Source organism: Grus americana, chromosome 1 (assembly GCF_028858705.1).
Source record: "Grus americana isolate bGruAme1 chromosome 1, bGruAme1.mat, whole genome shotgun sequence".
Taxonomy (NCBI): Eukaryota; Metazoa; Chordata; class Aves; order Gruiformes; family Gruidae; genus Grus; species Grus americana.
In genome coordinates, this window is record NC_072852.1 from 131293367 (window position 1) to 131311151 (window position 17785).

General features: G+C 38.2%; 2 protein-coding genes across 3 annotated transcripts in view; one reads left to right on the plus strand and one right to left on the minus strand.

Moving 5' to 3' along the window:
- Positions 1–972: 972 nt before the first annotated feature.
- On the minus strand, positions 973–15071 carry EIF2S3 (eukaryotic translation initiation factor 2 subunit gamma). Its single transcript, XM_054829585.1, has 12 exons — positions 14690–15071; positions 12275–12338; positions 11658–11785; positions 11414–11535; positions 9930–10024; positions 8967–9125; positions 7569–7703; positions 6545–6639; positions 5464–5608; positions 4866–5035; positions 3723–3895; positions 973–1410 (listed from the first exon to the last, which is right to left on the minus strand). The coding sequence occupies exons 1-12, from the start codon at positions 14756–14758 to the stop codon at positions 1347–1349; spliced, it is 1419 nt and encodes a 472-aa protein (XP_054685560.1). The 5' UTR covers positions 14759–15071; the 3' UTR covers positions 973–1346.
- Positions 15072–15991: 920 nt separating this feature from the next.
- The window catches only part of KLHL15 (kelch like family member 15), a 29152-nt gene continuing 27358 nt past the window's right edge, over positions 15992–17785 (plus strand). The window contains exons 1-2 of one of the 2 annotated variants that reach the window (XM_054828854.1): positions 15992–16033; positions 17397–17493. The gene's annotated coding sequence lies outside the window, so the exon portion shown is untranslated. Of the gene's footprint in view, positions 16034–17396; positions 17494–17738; positions 17775–17785 lie in introns of those variants that run through there. The other variant, XM_054829028.1, reaches the window with a different exon arrangement.

Genomic DNA, 17785 nt, shown 5'->3' on the forward strand with positions numbered 1-17785 from the left:
GTATATAAAATACCTAGAACTATGTACATTAGTCCAAACGAAGAAGTTAAACCTAAATGGATGAAAGTATTAGCACCCTACAGCAAGTTTATTACATTCTGTTTTCCCTCTGAGGAGTGTGATTCAGGCTAGCTAAGCAAAAATGGTTTTACACCTTTTTCCTCATTCTGAATTCCACACCACCGCCACACCCTGATCATTTCCTTCTGCAGCCTTTCCCAGGTATTTTACAGTTCAAGATCATAGCTAGTATTTGCTCAGTATACCTTTGAAATAAGTCATTTACTCTTACTGTATAAAGAGCCCTCAGGTCACTCACACAGAATTCCACGATGAAAAACACCGAGGTTTCAAATTAATCACATTCTTTTTGTAAATCCATTCTAAAATAAGGTAAAAACCAGTACTGCCAGTTCAGATCCAGTTTACTTGTAGTTTTTCTCTGGGGGTTTAACCAAAACTCCTTATAACAATAAAACTGACAAATTTAAGTCAGTCAACATTTAGATTAGAAGTTAGAAAGAAATTCTTTACTGTTAAGAGTGGTGAGGCACTGGAACAGGTTGCCCAGAGAGGTTGTGGATGCCCCATCTCTGGAGGTGTTTAAGACCAGGTTGGATGGGGCATTGGGCAATGTGGTCTAGTGGAGGGTGTCCCTGCCCATGGCAGGGGGGTTGGAACTAGATGATCTTTAAGGTCCCTTCCAACCCAAACCATTCTATGATTCTATGATTCTATGAACATTGCCATCCTAATTAACAAAGTGTAATCCAGCTAGAACCCTAACCTCAGAACCATAAAAACTAAGGAAGAAAGTTCTTGCTGTGAACAGCTGTCTAAACAAAACGAGATGTTGTGCACAAAGGGTACTAGTCTCCAAGGAGAGTTTGGTTTTTTTGTTTTTAATTCTTGTACTGGTTGAACAATCAACACAGTCTTTTGTTACTCAGAAAAAAAAAATGTATTAATTAATGAAAATAAGCAATATTTTATTTCAATACCAGATTTATGGTTTGTGTGTTACACTGGGGCTGGCTTGACTGATATTAAACAGATATGTCTGAAACACAAAATAACATAAATTAGACATGCCATGGGACATGTACAATTAATTTCTACTAAAATGTGGATAATTAAACCCACTTCTACGCCAATTCTTTTACACTTTTAATGGTGATAGTGACTAGTATTTTAGTAAGAGGGTAAAATTCAATCAAATGTACAAGGACAGCCATACAACTCAAAGATAATGTTTGCACAGCTTCCACTTTCACTGTGAAAATATACCCCCTCCAAAATAGAAATAGGCACTTCATCTTTAAAAATGAAGCACTCTCTTTTGTTCTTCAGTCATCGTCAACAGTTGGCTTGATTGTCACTCCTCTTCTGATTTGACCCCAACCAATTAAACTGCAAAAAGAAAACCAGTTTATATTACTTTTAATAGTAGTCAGAAATATTGAGGATAAATCAACATCCTTCTGTCATTCCTATGCCTTCAGTTCTCACATTTTGAATTTTCTCCACCTCTCTGCCACCTAAAATATCCTACAAGATCTAAGACTGATTGGTTAGTGGAAATGGTAAAAAAGGATGAGGGACAGAGAACATTTCTATGTTTGTAATCAGCTAAGGATGTACCTTTGAACAGGAAACTAAAAATCTGAAAGTGTTGTAACTTATGTTGTGCTGGTGGGCTGTAAATCTATTCTCAGCTTGATCTCTTTCACCTACGCTTGCAGTGCTGCATTACTTTCAAATAGAAATGAAAATGTGAAAATTCAGACAAGATGACAGTAAGATTATAAACAGAGCTGTAACTCTCAATGAACATGTAATGTATAAAGGTAACTCAACTCTCAGGTAAGTTCTACTATTTATATTCAATAACATTAAGGACCCTTTTATAGGTCACTGTTGCCTCAGAAAAATACACTTTTAAAAAGAAGATAACATTATGTCCATTTCCACAATGAGCAGACAGTCCATGTTATTCGTACAACTGCCTTTAAAAAGCTTCCAATTTCTGGCAGGGAGATACTCAGGAACACATGTATATCTCAATTTACTCTGCTAAGCAGCAGAGCCTGCCTCTGGACACCAGAAAAGGAACTGAAGTATATTAGCCCAGCACTTCCCACTTTTTGGGATCATATCCATAGGCTTTAATTAATCCACCTTTGAATTCACTGTTCTTTGGAATCACTAGTGTATCCTGTTTGCTTGGCCATTTGCTGTTTAACGTCTATGCTTCTATATATTTACTTGCTACTTCATACCTCCTGTTCATCTCTTGTTTTCTCACTTTCTTCCATCTTTTCAGTACTCCATTGCCTCAGGCTACCAGTTCCTTTTCACAGTACCAACCGTATGTTATCTTTACTCCAGTTGGATTTTATTATACTGCTCTTCCCAGTTTGCCTCTTTTCCCAACTTTCAGTTTCTTTATGTTATCCCTTTGTCCTTTTGATACAGCACAGAAGGTAATTTTTTAATAACAGGATCTTTACAGCAGGCTGCCACTACTTGTCCACCCCATAAACCAGAAAGAAGTGGGCTTTTTGACAAAATTTGGTCATGTTTTTCAAGTGGGAAGTAATCTAGAGAAATAACAAAACTCAGATTAAAATTTACACAGGCTGTCAGTCTATAGCTCAAAAAGTGTCATTTCCAATATAAATAGTTTCTCCTCTTCCTTTTGCTTTCTCTGCCTTAACTTGGGTCCTAGTCATCGTCTTTTTTTTTTCTTCCTCTCTCTCTCTCTCATTTCCCTCCCTCCTGTTCAAGAGATGTTATATTTTCCTTGGGGTTTTTTTTCAGGGAATAATCTCTTTCCTAATTTGTCAGCTAGCTCCGAGACAGCAAGCACTGAATTCTCATCTACACTTTCCTGTTGACCTGAAAAAGAAACACACATCCATAGATATTTACAGCTTGTTTTTTTTTCCATGCAGTAGGGACTTCTTGTATGAATGGCTACGTTCCCTTACACTTTCTCCTCATACTACAGGAGCTGTGCAGGGTCAATGAATCTAAATACCCTTATGATACTCATGTAGTCTTATGGAATGCGTAAATAGGTACGGTATGCATAATCATCTAAAGAGAAGTATGGCATCAAGCTTAAAGAGGATCATCATCAAATTCTGCTCATCATTTTCAGCCTCCAGATGCTTCTGTGCAGTTGGCCATTTTATAGTTCTAATTCGAATGGGTTAATCCAGTTGATACTTTTTTTTCCCCCCCTCTCTGCTCATAGTACATAAAATACTTGAACCTTAGAGTGTCCCTCCTCCATTCCCCAGCTATTACTTCAAGGTTGTGCTAGAAGTCGCATACAGCTCCACAGGTTGAACATCACTAACTTAGGTGTGTATAAGACAAGCTTTGGCTCAGCATTACTAGAATTTTCAAACTGTGCTGCCAAGATAGTCTACTTTTAGCTCAACTAAAGCATGGCTGTTCTGGCAACAAACCATGAACCTCACATGTTTCCTTGTCTTTTAAGTAATCGACATCTACCCACTATAATGCTGCTTTTAAGAGGCTAGAAATTAAATAAAACAAAACATCCCACAATAATGGTGTCAATGTTTTAGGAGAATCCAGAGGAATTTTAAAAACAGACATACAATTACCTATTCTAGAGCAAAATCAGATCCATGTATTTTTTTGTTAGCAATATAACAACAAGGCACTCTACCAATTTAGCACTAACTTACCGCCAGTGTTTCTCAACTCTTCGACTCAGGGCAATTTTTTCTCCCACTTCTGTGCACACTGGGTTAGTTAGCACGATCTTCCCCAAATCAGCCTTTACTGCACTGACTCTCCCTCCAGTAGATAAGGATCCTATGTTTACCATTAAAACTTCATTCTTCGATAATTTTTGCACCTGAAGACAGACATATAAAACTCTGAAACATAAGCTTTAGTACTTAAAAAATATACCACAGACAATATTGAGTATTGTCTACTACCTAGCTGCCACAAAAAGATATAGCTGAGAAATGCAAAAACTATAAATATCACACAAACCATGCACAACAGTGTCAGTGGATAGTTTATAGGTGAAAGGACAAATATGTAAATATGTTGTCCCTGTAGTACTGCAGGTTCTTGGTATGATATACTTTCTTGGGATTTCTCTGCGTTTTCTATGAAAGATACTGAAGACTGCACATACTGTATGAAAAGCAAAACCAGTCTCAGATATTGCTATAAACTGGAAAGTTATACCATAACAATAATCTGGATATTCTCATCTCCCTTAGGCCTAGATACATCAAAATGATTTCTCAAAAAATAATTCATTTCACAGGATAAAGAGAGCACTGAAGCACTGAACTTACTGTTGCATGAAGCAGTTTATAGATTTTAATGCTAACGGGGAAAACTACAACCTTTTAGTTTGTGTAAAAAGGACCACGGAACATGAGACTGTGCTGTGCATCAAATTCAGTTTCTTTTCAACTAGAGTGTTTCAAAAATACTTAACTTTAAAATGTTTTTCAGAGAGAGAATCTACAAAAACCAGGTAAGTAGTAAGTAGATCAGTACGTGTATAAAACTAATTATTGCACAAATTAATAGGCCAACGGCAAAGGAAAACAACTATTGAGTATGTTTAGAAGAATACCTAACTCCAGGACACATAAATACTTAATGCTACTTTACACGACTCTGATATGAATGCCTTCTCCTCTGAAAAGCATTCTTCTACAATATTTAAAAAACACGTAAGTTCAGTGACAAGCGTATATGAACAGGAAGACAAAACTACTAGGTAAGATCAAAGAATGCATATACTAATAAAACTTAGCACAAGAAGAGAAATCAGCAAAGACTGAAAAAGGAGTACAGACCTTTGCAGCTTTCTTGTCTCCTTCAGTGCGCACACCTAATAGTCGTCTCAGCAAGAAATAGGAAATTTCTAGCTCTGTAAATATTTCTGGCAGTGCTCCAACTGCACCAAGAACTTGGCCCACCATTCGGTCAGCCCGACACAAAGTTGGATCAATCTTAGTTCCAACACCTACAACACAAGGAAAGGCACAAGGAGTAACTGGAAGGTAGCTGTCACATATATGTATTAAAATATTTGAAGGAGATCTAAAAACAACAAACTGAGAATGTAGTAGGAATTCCCTATTACCTGGACAGCACTTTCAGAATGTCAGCAAGACTGTAAGCTCTGTCTAAACAGATGAAGAAATATTCTACTGTTAAAGCCACTACAATTAACAACGCACTTTGATCTGCGTTGGCCAGTGACAGTCAAGAAAATTATTTATTTATTAAATGTCTACTTTTCACACCCATGCTGTCTCTCTTTACATACGTGAATTATCTGAAATTGCTCATAGCCTTTTAGTTTACTACACTGAGATTAATTGTTGAATGAAACCAAGTGTTTTCAATAAGCATGAAGAAATAAATCTTTTCATTAGAGAATATTCTTACCTATAAGACCTCCTGGAGCAGCATATTGCAGATCATTGTGTTCGGCAAAGAGGGACACAATTTTGGAAAAGATCGGCTTGCACATGAGTTTTCCTTCACTGTCCTTGGACACAATGCCAGGCCGCACCTCAATTTCCTGACCCACCTAATTACAAAAGTGAAAAAGTGATTAACTGGTTGTTTCACAGGAACATAAAGCTAACTACTAGTCACAGATAAGACCTATTTATCCCAAGATCTACTATTTATACAAGTCCGTGGTTCTGGGCTACTGTAGAATTTCTAGGACTTCTGTTGCACTTTTTACTGCAAATTGAACAATGCTGAAAGCTCTGTGTCTTACAGCCAACGTAACAACTGATTTTCTCTTCAATACAATTTACAAAACTGCTTTAGCAAAGGATATTTACCAGCTTTAATTCCAGTATTTAAATTTTAATTTTTTAAAATGACATTTGATTTAGAAATGTTACAGCACTGAGAAAAAAAGAGTTAATTCAATTGGTGTAACTGATCAGCATCAATAAACTGCAAGACAAAGAAAATACAAATTGTATAAATGTTCAAAGATGTAGTTTGGTTTCCAGCCTAACAGAGCAACTTTTAAAGTTTCCACCTATTGACAGCATCCCACAAGGAAAATAAAAAAAATCAAAATACACAAAATACTTAAATGGGGAAGTGGGACCTGTGGGAACCCACACACACTTCAGGGGTACCTTTAAAGTTCTTTTGGTCCCCTCTTTCCCCCCAGTAATTCAGCAAGCAAAAGTGATAAGACTGAAAAAAAATAAAAATAGCTCCCTCAATTTTTGTAAGCAATGAAATCAGTATAATTATTAGCAAAAGTTAAGACTATGGTAACAAAAATACATATAAAAAATAAAAATCAGTGTTTCTTGTTCTGATATTTTAAAACAGGAAAATAAAATTGAGGCACAGACAGAATGGATGGGTGCTATCTGACTGTTTTCTAGTTTAAAAACCATTCAATTATCAACATTAATTTTGTACTAAGCATGGAAAAATTCTACTCATTACTATCATTACAAATATACAGACAAGAGAGAGAAAAGGTTACCTTCAAAACACCCTTTAGAATACTGCCACCAGCTACACCCCCCTTAAGGTCATCAACTTCACAGCCAGGCTTGTTGACATCAAAAGATCTAATTACTGAAAAGAATAGACCATAACCACGTTTATATTTAAGATCAGTTTTTAAAAGAATTAGTGCTTTTCTTTAGCAACTTTGCTTCCCTATTCTTAATAAGGTATACACATATTTCTAAATATTATAAAACATATTTTAGTGTTATCTCTTAATTATGATGAGTATTTTATTCTGAATTTTTAAGTATATAGTTGATTTTGTTCTCAAAACCATTTAAACTGCTCATATACATAAATGGCCTTTTAAATGGTTTCTGGATAGCAAAAATTAAGTTAAATATCAGTACCTGAAACACAATGCAATGATCAACTATATTAAAAAAGCCCCTTCAATATTCACAATGCCAACTATGGATATTGTACCCTTGTTTTAATGCAGTCAATTTTTATGCCTTCTGAACATATGTTTTGTAGGTCTTCCATGGGGTTTTTTTTGGGGGGGAAAGCAAACAAATGGATTCATTGTAGTGGAACTGAATTTCAAAATATTCTGGACAAATCCTGAGACTTCCAGGAGACAGGACTCTTAACACAGAAAATCTAACCAGGCTACCTGTCAGATTTTCATGGAAATAATTTAATTTTCAAATTCAACAGTTTGTCAGTACTTTGTTAAATCAAATTTAAATTCATAGAAACTACAGGAATGTTTTAAGACATGGGTAAGTTTTTAATCTTTATTGCATTTTAGTGCTGTCATACACATAGAATATACAAAAAACCCAGCAATTACCTCAAATAGATTTAACTGTAGGAATTAGCTATGAAGAAACAAGACAGCCCTCAGAAAACATGCAAGTTTTAAAAGAAGAGCACACTAAATGCTCCTTTTAAATCTACCTCTTTAGAGAATTTAGCAACATGCTATTTCAAGTGTAGGCACATACAGGAAACGGTTAGCCATGAAAGGCCAGACCTAAGCATTTACATACCAATAAGCCTTGGTTCAGATGTGAAGTCTCGCAAAGGGACTGGGATTTTCTTCACTATATACTCACAAACTACCTCAATGTTGTATTTCAGCTGTGCTGAGATTGGAATTATTGGAGCTCCTTCTGCAACTGTACCTAAAACAAAATCAGGTTCAACATCAAGCCTTAATATAGTATTTACAGCAACATGAGCAAGTGTTCTGTCATTGTTAAAAATACTAATGAATTTCAAGGCACATTTTATATGTATTTCCCAAAGCAGTGAGTACCAGAGCATTTATCCTTCCCTTCAACATTTTAGCTCAAACCAGCCAGACCTGCTTTTCAAGGCAGTTGTGTTGTGTTTGGATAATTGTGTACTGAGGAGCTTTACAGTTGCTCTCTGAACACTGTGCAAGATAATCTTCTGCTCTAAGGGAGAATTCACTTCTTACATTGTGATCAGAATATTCTTAAGATAATTTCCATCTCAGTATTTGATACATCAGTATTAATTTTACGGTCAGATTTCATTGTGACGAACTAAAATTCCTATCAATTTTATGATCTATGTTTTTGTAGTTTTGCAATACAAATATATATGTTGGAAAAATCCTAATTTTATGGAAGGATTTACATAGATATCAAGGCTTTTTAAATATTATTAGTTTTAATTACATCTATGTTTCTTGCAATAACTCCAGTTTTTGCAAACAATTCCAAATTTACGCATCAAGCCACTCTGACATAGCCATTACTAACAGCTTCTGTGAGGCAACAATTCTGAACTGAAAAAAAAAAAAAAAAAAAGAGACCCGTTGCTACTTTTGATGGTGACAATCTACCTCTGCAGCTTTTCATATACCCCAGCTAAAGCAGATAAGTAGGGAAAACAGTGGAAGCTCCTGGGAAAGATGAAGCTCAAAGCACTAGACTAAAGCTGAGCAGAACTTCACGGATAGAGTAGGATAATCCTTTCTGAACCAGACTGAGAGAGATGAGAGATCAATATTTTGTGATTAGATAAAAGTAACTAAGGCACTTATACCTACAAGGTGCCCCTAACAAGTACTGCACTGCACTAAAACTACAGTACAATCTCTAGCAAAGAAACAATCCAAGAAGAGACAATAGCAAGAAGAAACCACAAATTCAGTGAAAGCTAGCAGACAAGAGCTATTGCTATTAGTTTTACACCAAGAGCTCTGACCAACAGCCATAACACTATTGTACATAAGCAGTTTGAAACAGCTAAGAAGCACAACTCCAAAGGTCTGTTTTTGAGATTAATGGACTATGTACACTGGCATCATCTAAGTAAGAGGAGCTTTTCTATAAACGTACAGAAAACCACTATGTCCATGTCCCAGCACTGAAGAATTTCCACCACTAACTGTATTTCTGCTGTTGAAAACTTACCTTGTACAAATGCAAGAATCTGTTCATACTGTTCTTTAGCCTGGCTCTCCTTCACTAAATCAATCTTATTCTGTAGAATCAAAATGTGTTTCAGTTTCATGATTTCTATAGCAGCTAGATGTTCTGAGGTCTGGGGTTGAGGGCATGACTCATTACCAGCTGAAAGAAGAAAAAAGTGACTGCAATATAGAAACTATAAAGGCAGACAAAACTCCTACAGTTAGGACATCTACTTTCCATTGTATCTTTATAAAAATGAAAAAAAAAAGTCACCTCTCAATAAGCTACAGGTGAAGCATCCAAGTTAATAAGCACCTATGCTTCCCCAGAATGGCTGGCTGTAGCATCCACACAATATATGACAGATGAGAGGTTGCCAGAGTGGTTCCCCCATTCTACTTGCTCCCAGTAGAAACACAGATCTAAAATTTCCAAAGACACTGACAGCTAACTTGGGTCTACTTGATTTATTCCATCCTTTAGGTTTTCAGACATCAGATTGTCTAAATCAAGATAAATCTCCTGTACCTTGATTTTGCTTATATTCGTCTGGGTTTACTGTTCGCACTGAAGTTTGTGGACTCTCTTATATTGCAAAGGCTACGTATTTAAAGCAAACTGAAGCTTCACAGAAACAGAAACTCAAAATGTACCTGTAGCTAATCTACTTCCATAAAATTATATAAATTTTAGAGTAAGTACTATACCACTACAAGGTTTCATCTTACCTAATTAATCTTCAATCAATTGGGACAGCTACCAGACTAATAAGTATATATAGTGATTTTTTTTTTAACAGCTTGTTAGGGTACATTTTCATTGTAGCATCACTTTATTTTCTTTAACACATCTCAAAAGCATTCACTTGGCATAATCACCCTGCCCCAATAAATTTTAAAAACCATACAAAGTTGCTTCATGATATTAAAAGATAGAGCTCTCCTTTTGTGTAGCAATCATTACCTATCAACAGTAAAGCTGCATCCATTACTGCTGCACCGTTCAACATAGTAGCCATCAAAATATCATGCCCAGGACAATCCACAAAAGAGACATGCCTGTTGTAGAAGAAGGTTAAAAAGAAGTCCAAAAGCCAATTATCAACAATTTATCTGACTGATTTGAGTAGTTAGGCAGACACGAAAGTTAGAAGTATCCTTAAAACAGAGAAACAAACATTTCAAGACAGACGCTGAGAAGTAATACCTTAAAAGTATTTTCAAAAAAAGTTCTAAAAGAACACAAAGAATACTGAATGGCTACTGAATAGTTTTTCTGAGTTTTAAGATTCAATATCACATACCCGTATTAGATACTGCTTTAGTATTTCACAGATTTACTTGTAAAACCTCAACAAACAAACAAAAAAACCCCACACCATACAAAACAGGATTTATCTTATATCTTTTAAAAGATGTCTCACATTCTCCGATATTAGAAAATTATGCGTCTTTAATTACACAGTTATAATTGCACTTCACTTCAAAGATTTATCTACAGAGACAACAGCTCTTAGTTCCACCCTTACGATTTTATTGTGCAGATCATAATAGTCACTACATTCTTGCCTGAACCTATTCAGTGAAGAATCCTTGTTTCCTGGTAGCATGCCACCAAAAAGCAAGGGACTGAATTGCTGCTTCGCTAACAATGTTAGAAATCTCATGTAAGCAAATAAATAGTAAGATAAAGAATCCAAAGCCTTTAACCAATAGTTTAACAATGGCTCCATGACTGTCACACTCCAACAGAAGTTACTGTTAGAACAAGTGCTCTAATGGGAATCGGAGGAAAGGAAGGAAATACGTGATTACAGCACTATGTGTATTTTTTACATAAGCATGAACTAGGAATCTGGTCATACAGCAGTCTTTTTGACTACCTTCACTTGAGCAATCACTGTAAAGACCCAAGTAACAACTGTTGTGGTTACTATGCTTGCATAATAACCATGCTATGCTTTACTGGAAATGAAGTAAATAAAGAACACCTGGCCTCCAGTTACAGGCCTGATCTCACATTAAGCATCAGGCTTTCATATATTCAAGTTTAAGAACTTTGAAAACTTTTCTGCTTCTAGGAAGAAAAAGTTTAACAAAGGTCACCTTCCAGAAAGGAATTTTAAAGATGCATTTGTGAGACCCACATTAGTTCTCATTCTAGTGGCTTTAAAATATACTTATATTAATAGCAGAAAAAAAAAAAATCCACTTCAGAGCCCGGCAAATACCTGAGGACAGAAGACACAGTTGTGCTCTACGTGGACTGTGCGTCACAACTAATAAAAACAAAGCAGTTTAGATGATACCTTAGATGAGGGGTGCCCAGCACCTAAGAACACGTAGTCTGCCATAACAATACATTCAGCTTGCAGCTCAATCCTGACTATTTTCAGTTACGTAAAAGGAAGTAAACACAATTTATTCTATTCATTTTACAGCAGTTACCTGACTAGTTTAAAGTTCCCTTTGGTGCCAGGAATATCTGTAGGGAATTCATCTGGGGTACTACTTCCACAGGATCGGTAACACTCTGGCCGGGAACAGCTTGGGTCATCCAGCTTGTAAATCTGTAAGTAATTTTTAAAAATTGAGAAAAAGTTTAATTCATCAAGGGTTAGTTACTTATAAGCTTACATTCATCCTGAAATTTATTAGCAACATATTTGCTAAATTTATAGTAATGACTCACCTTTGCATTAGCATAACCCAGCTTGATTGTGATATTTCTTTCCAGTTCATTTTTAAATCTGACAGTATGAACTCCAGATATAGCTTTGACTACTGTCGACTTTCCATGGGCTACATGGCCAATTGTACCTGTGTTTTAAAAACAAATGTTTGTTAATAAACTATTTTTTTATTTTGTGCAGTGTTCCATTATGATCAACACAATTACCCCAAACTCTCCATAGCCATTAAGTCCAGAGCTCCCATCAGAAGCGTGTATGGATTTTATGATCATTTTCGCTAAAACAAACAAGATTCTCAACTGAGATCCCAATGGACAGAACTTTGTATTTTCATGAAATTAACTTCAATGCTTAATTTTAAGATAAAATAAACTTTGCTTTAGCAACTATTCCCCACTTCATTCAATAGTATTCTTCAAGTAAAATCAGTGCTTTTCAAGTTAAAAGGGTATGACAAGACTCTTCCTGCACCTTGCTAAAATTTGTAATGAAACCAGTATATCACTGTCTGTTTCAGTAACAATTTCTTAAAAATGTTCTCACATAGGTACCACATGCTATTGCATGAGCACTAGTCACATTAAGGCACCCCTCTTTTTTAGAAGTTTGTTTTTACCTATATTAATTGTTGCTTGTCTGCTGATGACTTCTGGTGAAAGAGGCGTCAACTTGGTAACATCCTGTATGAGGGAGATTTTAGAATTTATTCTTCTTGTATCTAAATGTTTAGAGAGTACTATATGTATTTTCTTAAAAATTATCCAGTAGTTCTAGTCAGCAAAATCCAACCGAGATCATTAAAATAATTCTAGATATGCATTCCAATCTCTTAAGTATATGAAATAGGACAAAAAGTGAACAAAATCTTGCTTGTAAATCAGTATAGGTTGTAAATCAAAACACTGGTTGTAAATCAGTATAGGCTGCAAGGTGTTAAAGATGGAAGCGAACAAACCAAAAAGTCTCAAAAGAAGCTCAAAAAAAGAAACTCAAAACACCCCTTACCTATCCCCAAACTTAAATTATGCAATAGGTAAATTCAAATTAACTTTCCATGGGCTACACAGTGAGTTGCACCCATGTTTTACAAACAAAGGTTTGTCAATAGACAATTGTTTAACTGGTATAAGGTTCCATTATAGTCAATATATAATTACAACTAACACTTTGGAGTCAGTAGGTCCAGAGATTTCATTAGTGCCATGGACTGAATTTTGGTTTGTTGTTTGTTTGGGTTTTTTTTTTTGTTTGGGTTTTTTTCTTTTTTTTTTTTTTCTTTAATGGCTACTTTTTCCTCAAATACTGTTATTGCTGCTTTAGGTTCCAGACAAAAATTCTGCTGGCCTAAACAGACTGTTGCATGAACCTACTGGTAGCACCTAGCAAATCAAAACGCTTACAAATACATTTCATATAGTTAAAAACACAACTCTGAGTTATTTTGGTTTTTTTAAAGCTGTTTGTGCAAATACTGGACAAATGTTGAAAGCCACTGAAATGTTCCTCTGTACCATTTTTGAAACTGTTTACACAGTTAATTTCCATCCTGAACTGAATTCATATGGATGAGCTGCTCAGATTAAGCAGAGTCACAATGCCAAAAGAGACCTCAGTGCAGGATAGGGTATAAATATTTTGCTAAAATACAAATAACACACACACATTTCCATTAAATCATATATTGTTTACACTGTTACACGCAGGTACAATGAAATGTAAGCTCCCTCATTCTATTATCAAATATTAGATTAATAAAATATTCAAGTTGAATACAAACCAAGTTTTGTCCACCTAACACAGGCAACTAAATTTGTATTTCTTGTATATCTAACGGAAAATGACTACATGCACTGAAATCAACAATGGGAATATGACCTGCAGATGGCAGCATCTAGTAGGGTGATAAGCAGGTAAACATGATGTAAATCCCATCATCAGAGGAACTGTTCCTGGTGCACACAATTATGCAAGCATGCAATTTTTTCTTAAGACTGGTAAAAGGCTAAGTTCAGCTATAAGCTCCAGTCAACTACAAGCGTATAAGGACCAACTGAAAAAGTACAGAACAGACTTTAAAGGTAATTCCCACTGACCACCCAACTAGGCCTATCTGTGCTCTTTCTGACTGGTAAACGCCATGGTCAACAATGAAAGGAAGTAAAGAAACTTTCTGAAATTACTAAGATGCTTCACTACAGAATCTCAACATGCTTAGCTATAGCACAAAAAGAATTCTTGTGCTCAAACCCCAAAAATCTCGAACATTATTACTGGAAAGACAAATAAGCTTTTCTAGCTTGCTGAACACCAAAAGGCAGCAATAGGGTTTTCAACTGGTTTTGTCTGCATATATGTGTAATAAGTGAGACATTTACTAGGCAAAACTAACAAAGCAAGAGACCACTGCAACTAATTTTCTTGGTACTCAAGAAAATTTTCTCGGTAGACCAACCAAGATAGGGCTGGCAACCAATCCATCTAGCCCTCTGAGGAAAGAGAGCGCCAGTTTATGGTCCTACTTCAGAGAGAGAAGAGTCTTTAACACCACTAAGCAGGACAGCCCTTACAAGGGAAAAACTGCACGTCTCCAGCGCTGTCTCACAAGAGCTTCACTCGCAAAGCCAGGACGCCAACCCCCCGAGCCTCGGACTCACCTCAACAGCAAGCGAAGCGCCTCACCCAAGCAACCCAAACCCGCTGCGACCAGCCTGACCTGCTCCCAGCGCCGCCGCTCTGCCCCGCGCCTACCTCCATCCACCCCTTCCCCCAGCCCCGGCGTGCTGCAACTCGGCCCCCCCGCAGCACCACGGCCTTCTGCGACCCCTCAGACCTCACCGGCCACAACGGCCGCGGCGGGGCCTGGAGGGAGGCACAGATCCCCTCAGCCTCCGAGCGCCGCCGCCGCCACCACCCGCCCCCCCAACGGCCCGCCCGGCCGTCCCGGCCCCGGCGCTCTCATCCGCTGCCCCTCGGTGTCCTCGCCCGCGGCCACTTGCCCCCGTCCCCTGGGCGCCCCGCGGACGGGTCTCACCAAGGTGGCGAGGTCCTGCCGGCTGAGGTGCGGCTGCCCCAGAGTCACTCCCGCCTCATCCCCCGCCATCTTGGCCCGAAAAGGAAGAGAGGAGACTCGCGCAGCCGCCTGACCCCCGGCTCCGCTCGGGGCCGCCGGCGCGCAGCCCGGCACCCGCCGGCCGGGGGACAGACGCCCGGCTCAGGGATCCGCCGCGCTGGGTTGTGCGAGGCCGCTGCCGGATCCGCCGCGGAGCGGGAGCGGCTCAGGCGCGCCGCGGGGCAGCCCTGAGAAGGACCCCGGTCGCCCTCGCGCCGGGTGATGCAACCGGGCCTGCTGCAGCGGCCTCTCCGCGTGCGCCGGCGCCGCCAGAGAAGCGTGCGCATGCGCGGGGCGGGGCCGCGGCGTCGGGAGGGCGCTTTGCGCCTGCCGCCGGGTAACGGTCGTGGGTTGAGGGTGGTGCGGGGCCGCTGAGGGGAGGCCCTGGGGCGGGGGGCTGATAAAAACGCACCGCTAGGGCGTACGTGTGGGTGGTCTTATAGATTTGAGTAACTGCTGCTGGGACACATGCCTGGGGAATCCGCGCTTCTAAGCGTTTCTGCGGAAAGGGGATTGTCTTTTATCTTTATGACAGGCTGGTTCGGCCCGCGGTTACTCTGTGCTAGTGCTGTGTGTGCTGCATATGTAAAATACTGCCGTTGCTTCGGTAGGGTGATCAGGATGGGGACCTGGTTCGGTTCAAAGATACGCCTAAAACAGATTTGTCCTATGTTTATGTTTTATGCATATGTAACAGCACGATAATGTAGGTTTATTTGGGGCAGTGAGTGGCTGTGATGCAGAAAGGAAGATGGGGGTAAAATTGAAGCAAGATATGCTTGTGTATACTGGAAATGAGCATATCTAATTAGATGTCTGATCAGCTTATCTGCTTGAACAGTAAAATGTCATTCTGCATATGTTGGTAATCTTTGCTGGCCATCAGCCTGATAAGATTTTGAATTTCAACCTTTCTCTTGTTACTGCCTTTTGTAGGCTGAGTGCTTCGTGTTAGGGAGACCATATGGATATAAGACCCTACCCCAAGACATGAACAGCTTGAATCTTTTGTACCAAGCAGCTAAAACCCCCACCAAATGTGTGCTGTTTTCAGAGTTGGGTATGTCATAAATGCTTTAAAAATGGAACTAAAATCCCTGAGTCAGTGATGAGAGTCAGTTTAGAGGTTCAACAGAGACCAAAGGCCAAATTCACAACCCTCCCCCATAGGAAATTGAATTGACTTCTTCACAGAAGCTTCTTAAAGGCATAGAGGATATTGCTACTAATAGGATTTCTTCCACGATGAAAGAAACAGGTTTCAATGTAAGTAACCAATTGTGTCAAATACATGTACATTCATCAACAGTGGCTTTGCCTGCTGGAAAATGTGGCAGTTCTCAGATTTTGCCTGGCTAACTGCTTGGGTCAAAAAAAACCCAAAACAAACAGGTTTGGAGCGCACGACAATGTGATTGAAATGTGATGATGGAAATCTGTACAAAACTGGTATGCCTGGTTTAACAATGCTTGTAACCTCCCACTTTTGCAAATACTGCTATTTCCATTCTTTCCTGATACAAGAGTTAGCAAGTGAGTTCTGCTGGACATACCTAGAACAAATACATTGCCAGCATTCTTGTTTTGAAGGAATGAATATGAGAATGTGGTGAGAAACTTTACAGTACGTATAATGCTGTGGGCAATGACAAAATATATTTTGTCTTGCAACCCAATAATTTTCCATATTGGTCTGGAAAATAAATTTTCATATCTAATCTTTCATCTGGCCACATGACATTTTCAATTTTGTGTAAAATATCTCACTTCTGCAAAAAACAATAGATACTTATGACTGAGATACACAAAGTATAGTGGGAACATGATGCAATACTTGGTTGTAGTTGCCTCGATGTCCTGGCACGTCTAATCACTTTTTTATGAAAATGAACTGAAAATACTAGACTCTGTAGTTACTTAGCCATTTAAATTATACAATAATGCAGTGCAATGTAAAATTGTGGAAACAGTTTTTGTCACATTTGCAGCAGCCTTTAGAAAGGATTTAATCCTTGCCAAGAACTCTGTCAGGAGTCTGGAAAAAATACACAAACTGTTGCTCCTATTTTAACAATGAGATTATACATTTAACATATTATGAGATAGTCTTGGTACTTTGATTCACTATATTTGGGAATATTTGAAGTATGAAAAAATAGAAAAGTCTAAAGACTGCAAATGTCAAAGTAGGTTAAAACATTTCTAGGAGTTGTCAAGTATATATACATATACATAAATTAATATTTAAAATTATTCAAACAAAATGGTAAATAATCTATTAATGTAACTCAAAGGTGTATGTCCAGAATTTTATTCATTGCAATAATCTCATTTAAGCCAGTGGGAACGACTTAGTACAGATGCCTGAATCAGAGGGGTCTGCCCAAATCTGTACATAAATTAATATTAACCAAGGTAATGTTGATAGCACTGGTCATTGCCGAGGGCTCAAATTTAACAGTCTAACATTTTTATTTAGGAGACTAGAATCGAGGTGTTTCTAATATATTTTGATTTTTCAGTAGAGGCAAATTATCCAATGAAAAGGAGATGTGGGGATGCTTTTAAATGTTGAGAATAAGTGTGTCAAAGCTGTTGGGCTTTTTTTTTTTTTTTTTTTTCCCCCTAGGTTTGAGGTCGTCTTCTGTGGCAGTGTGTAGGAGAGAGCTGAAGATCATCTTACACCTCAGCTTGCCGCAAACTGCAAACAGCAAAATGACAGTCAGGTAAAACCAAGAGAGTCCCGCTAGCTTTTTCCATGCTCACTGACCTATGAAGGTCAAAAGTTTGAAGAGGGCAGAAGGATGCATCAAGTTTTGTTAGTATCATCGCTGTGTATGAGAAACTTACTTTTTACTCCAGTTTTTCTTTGCTGATGCACAAGATGTGAGTGGGTACGTGCTTGGTGCAGCAGAAGATACATCGCATGAATAAGGGGAAGAACGTCTTTCCTTTGGGACTTGGGCAGCAGGAACAGTAGCTCTCTTGGCAGAGTCAGTACATAAGGGTTGGTTGTTT

Excerpts from the sequence above, each read along its gene's own strand:
- EIF2S3 (XM_054829585.1), bottom strand. The coding sequence starts at position 14,758 with ATGGCGGGGGATGAGGCGGGAGTGACTCTGGGGCAGCCGCACCTCAGC. Across the intron at positions 10,025-11,413 it reads GGGAACTTTAAACTAGTCAG|GCATGTCTCTTTTGTGGATT; the intron begins GTAACTGCTGTA and ends CTTCTACAACAG. Across the intron at positions 5,036-5,463 it reads TGCTCCAGGAGGTCTTATAG|GTGTTGGAACTAAGATTGAT; the intron begins GTAAGAATATTC and ends CTTGTGTTGTAG.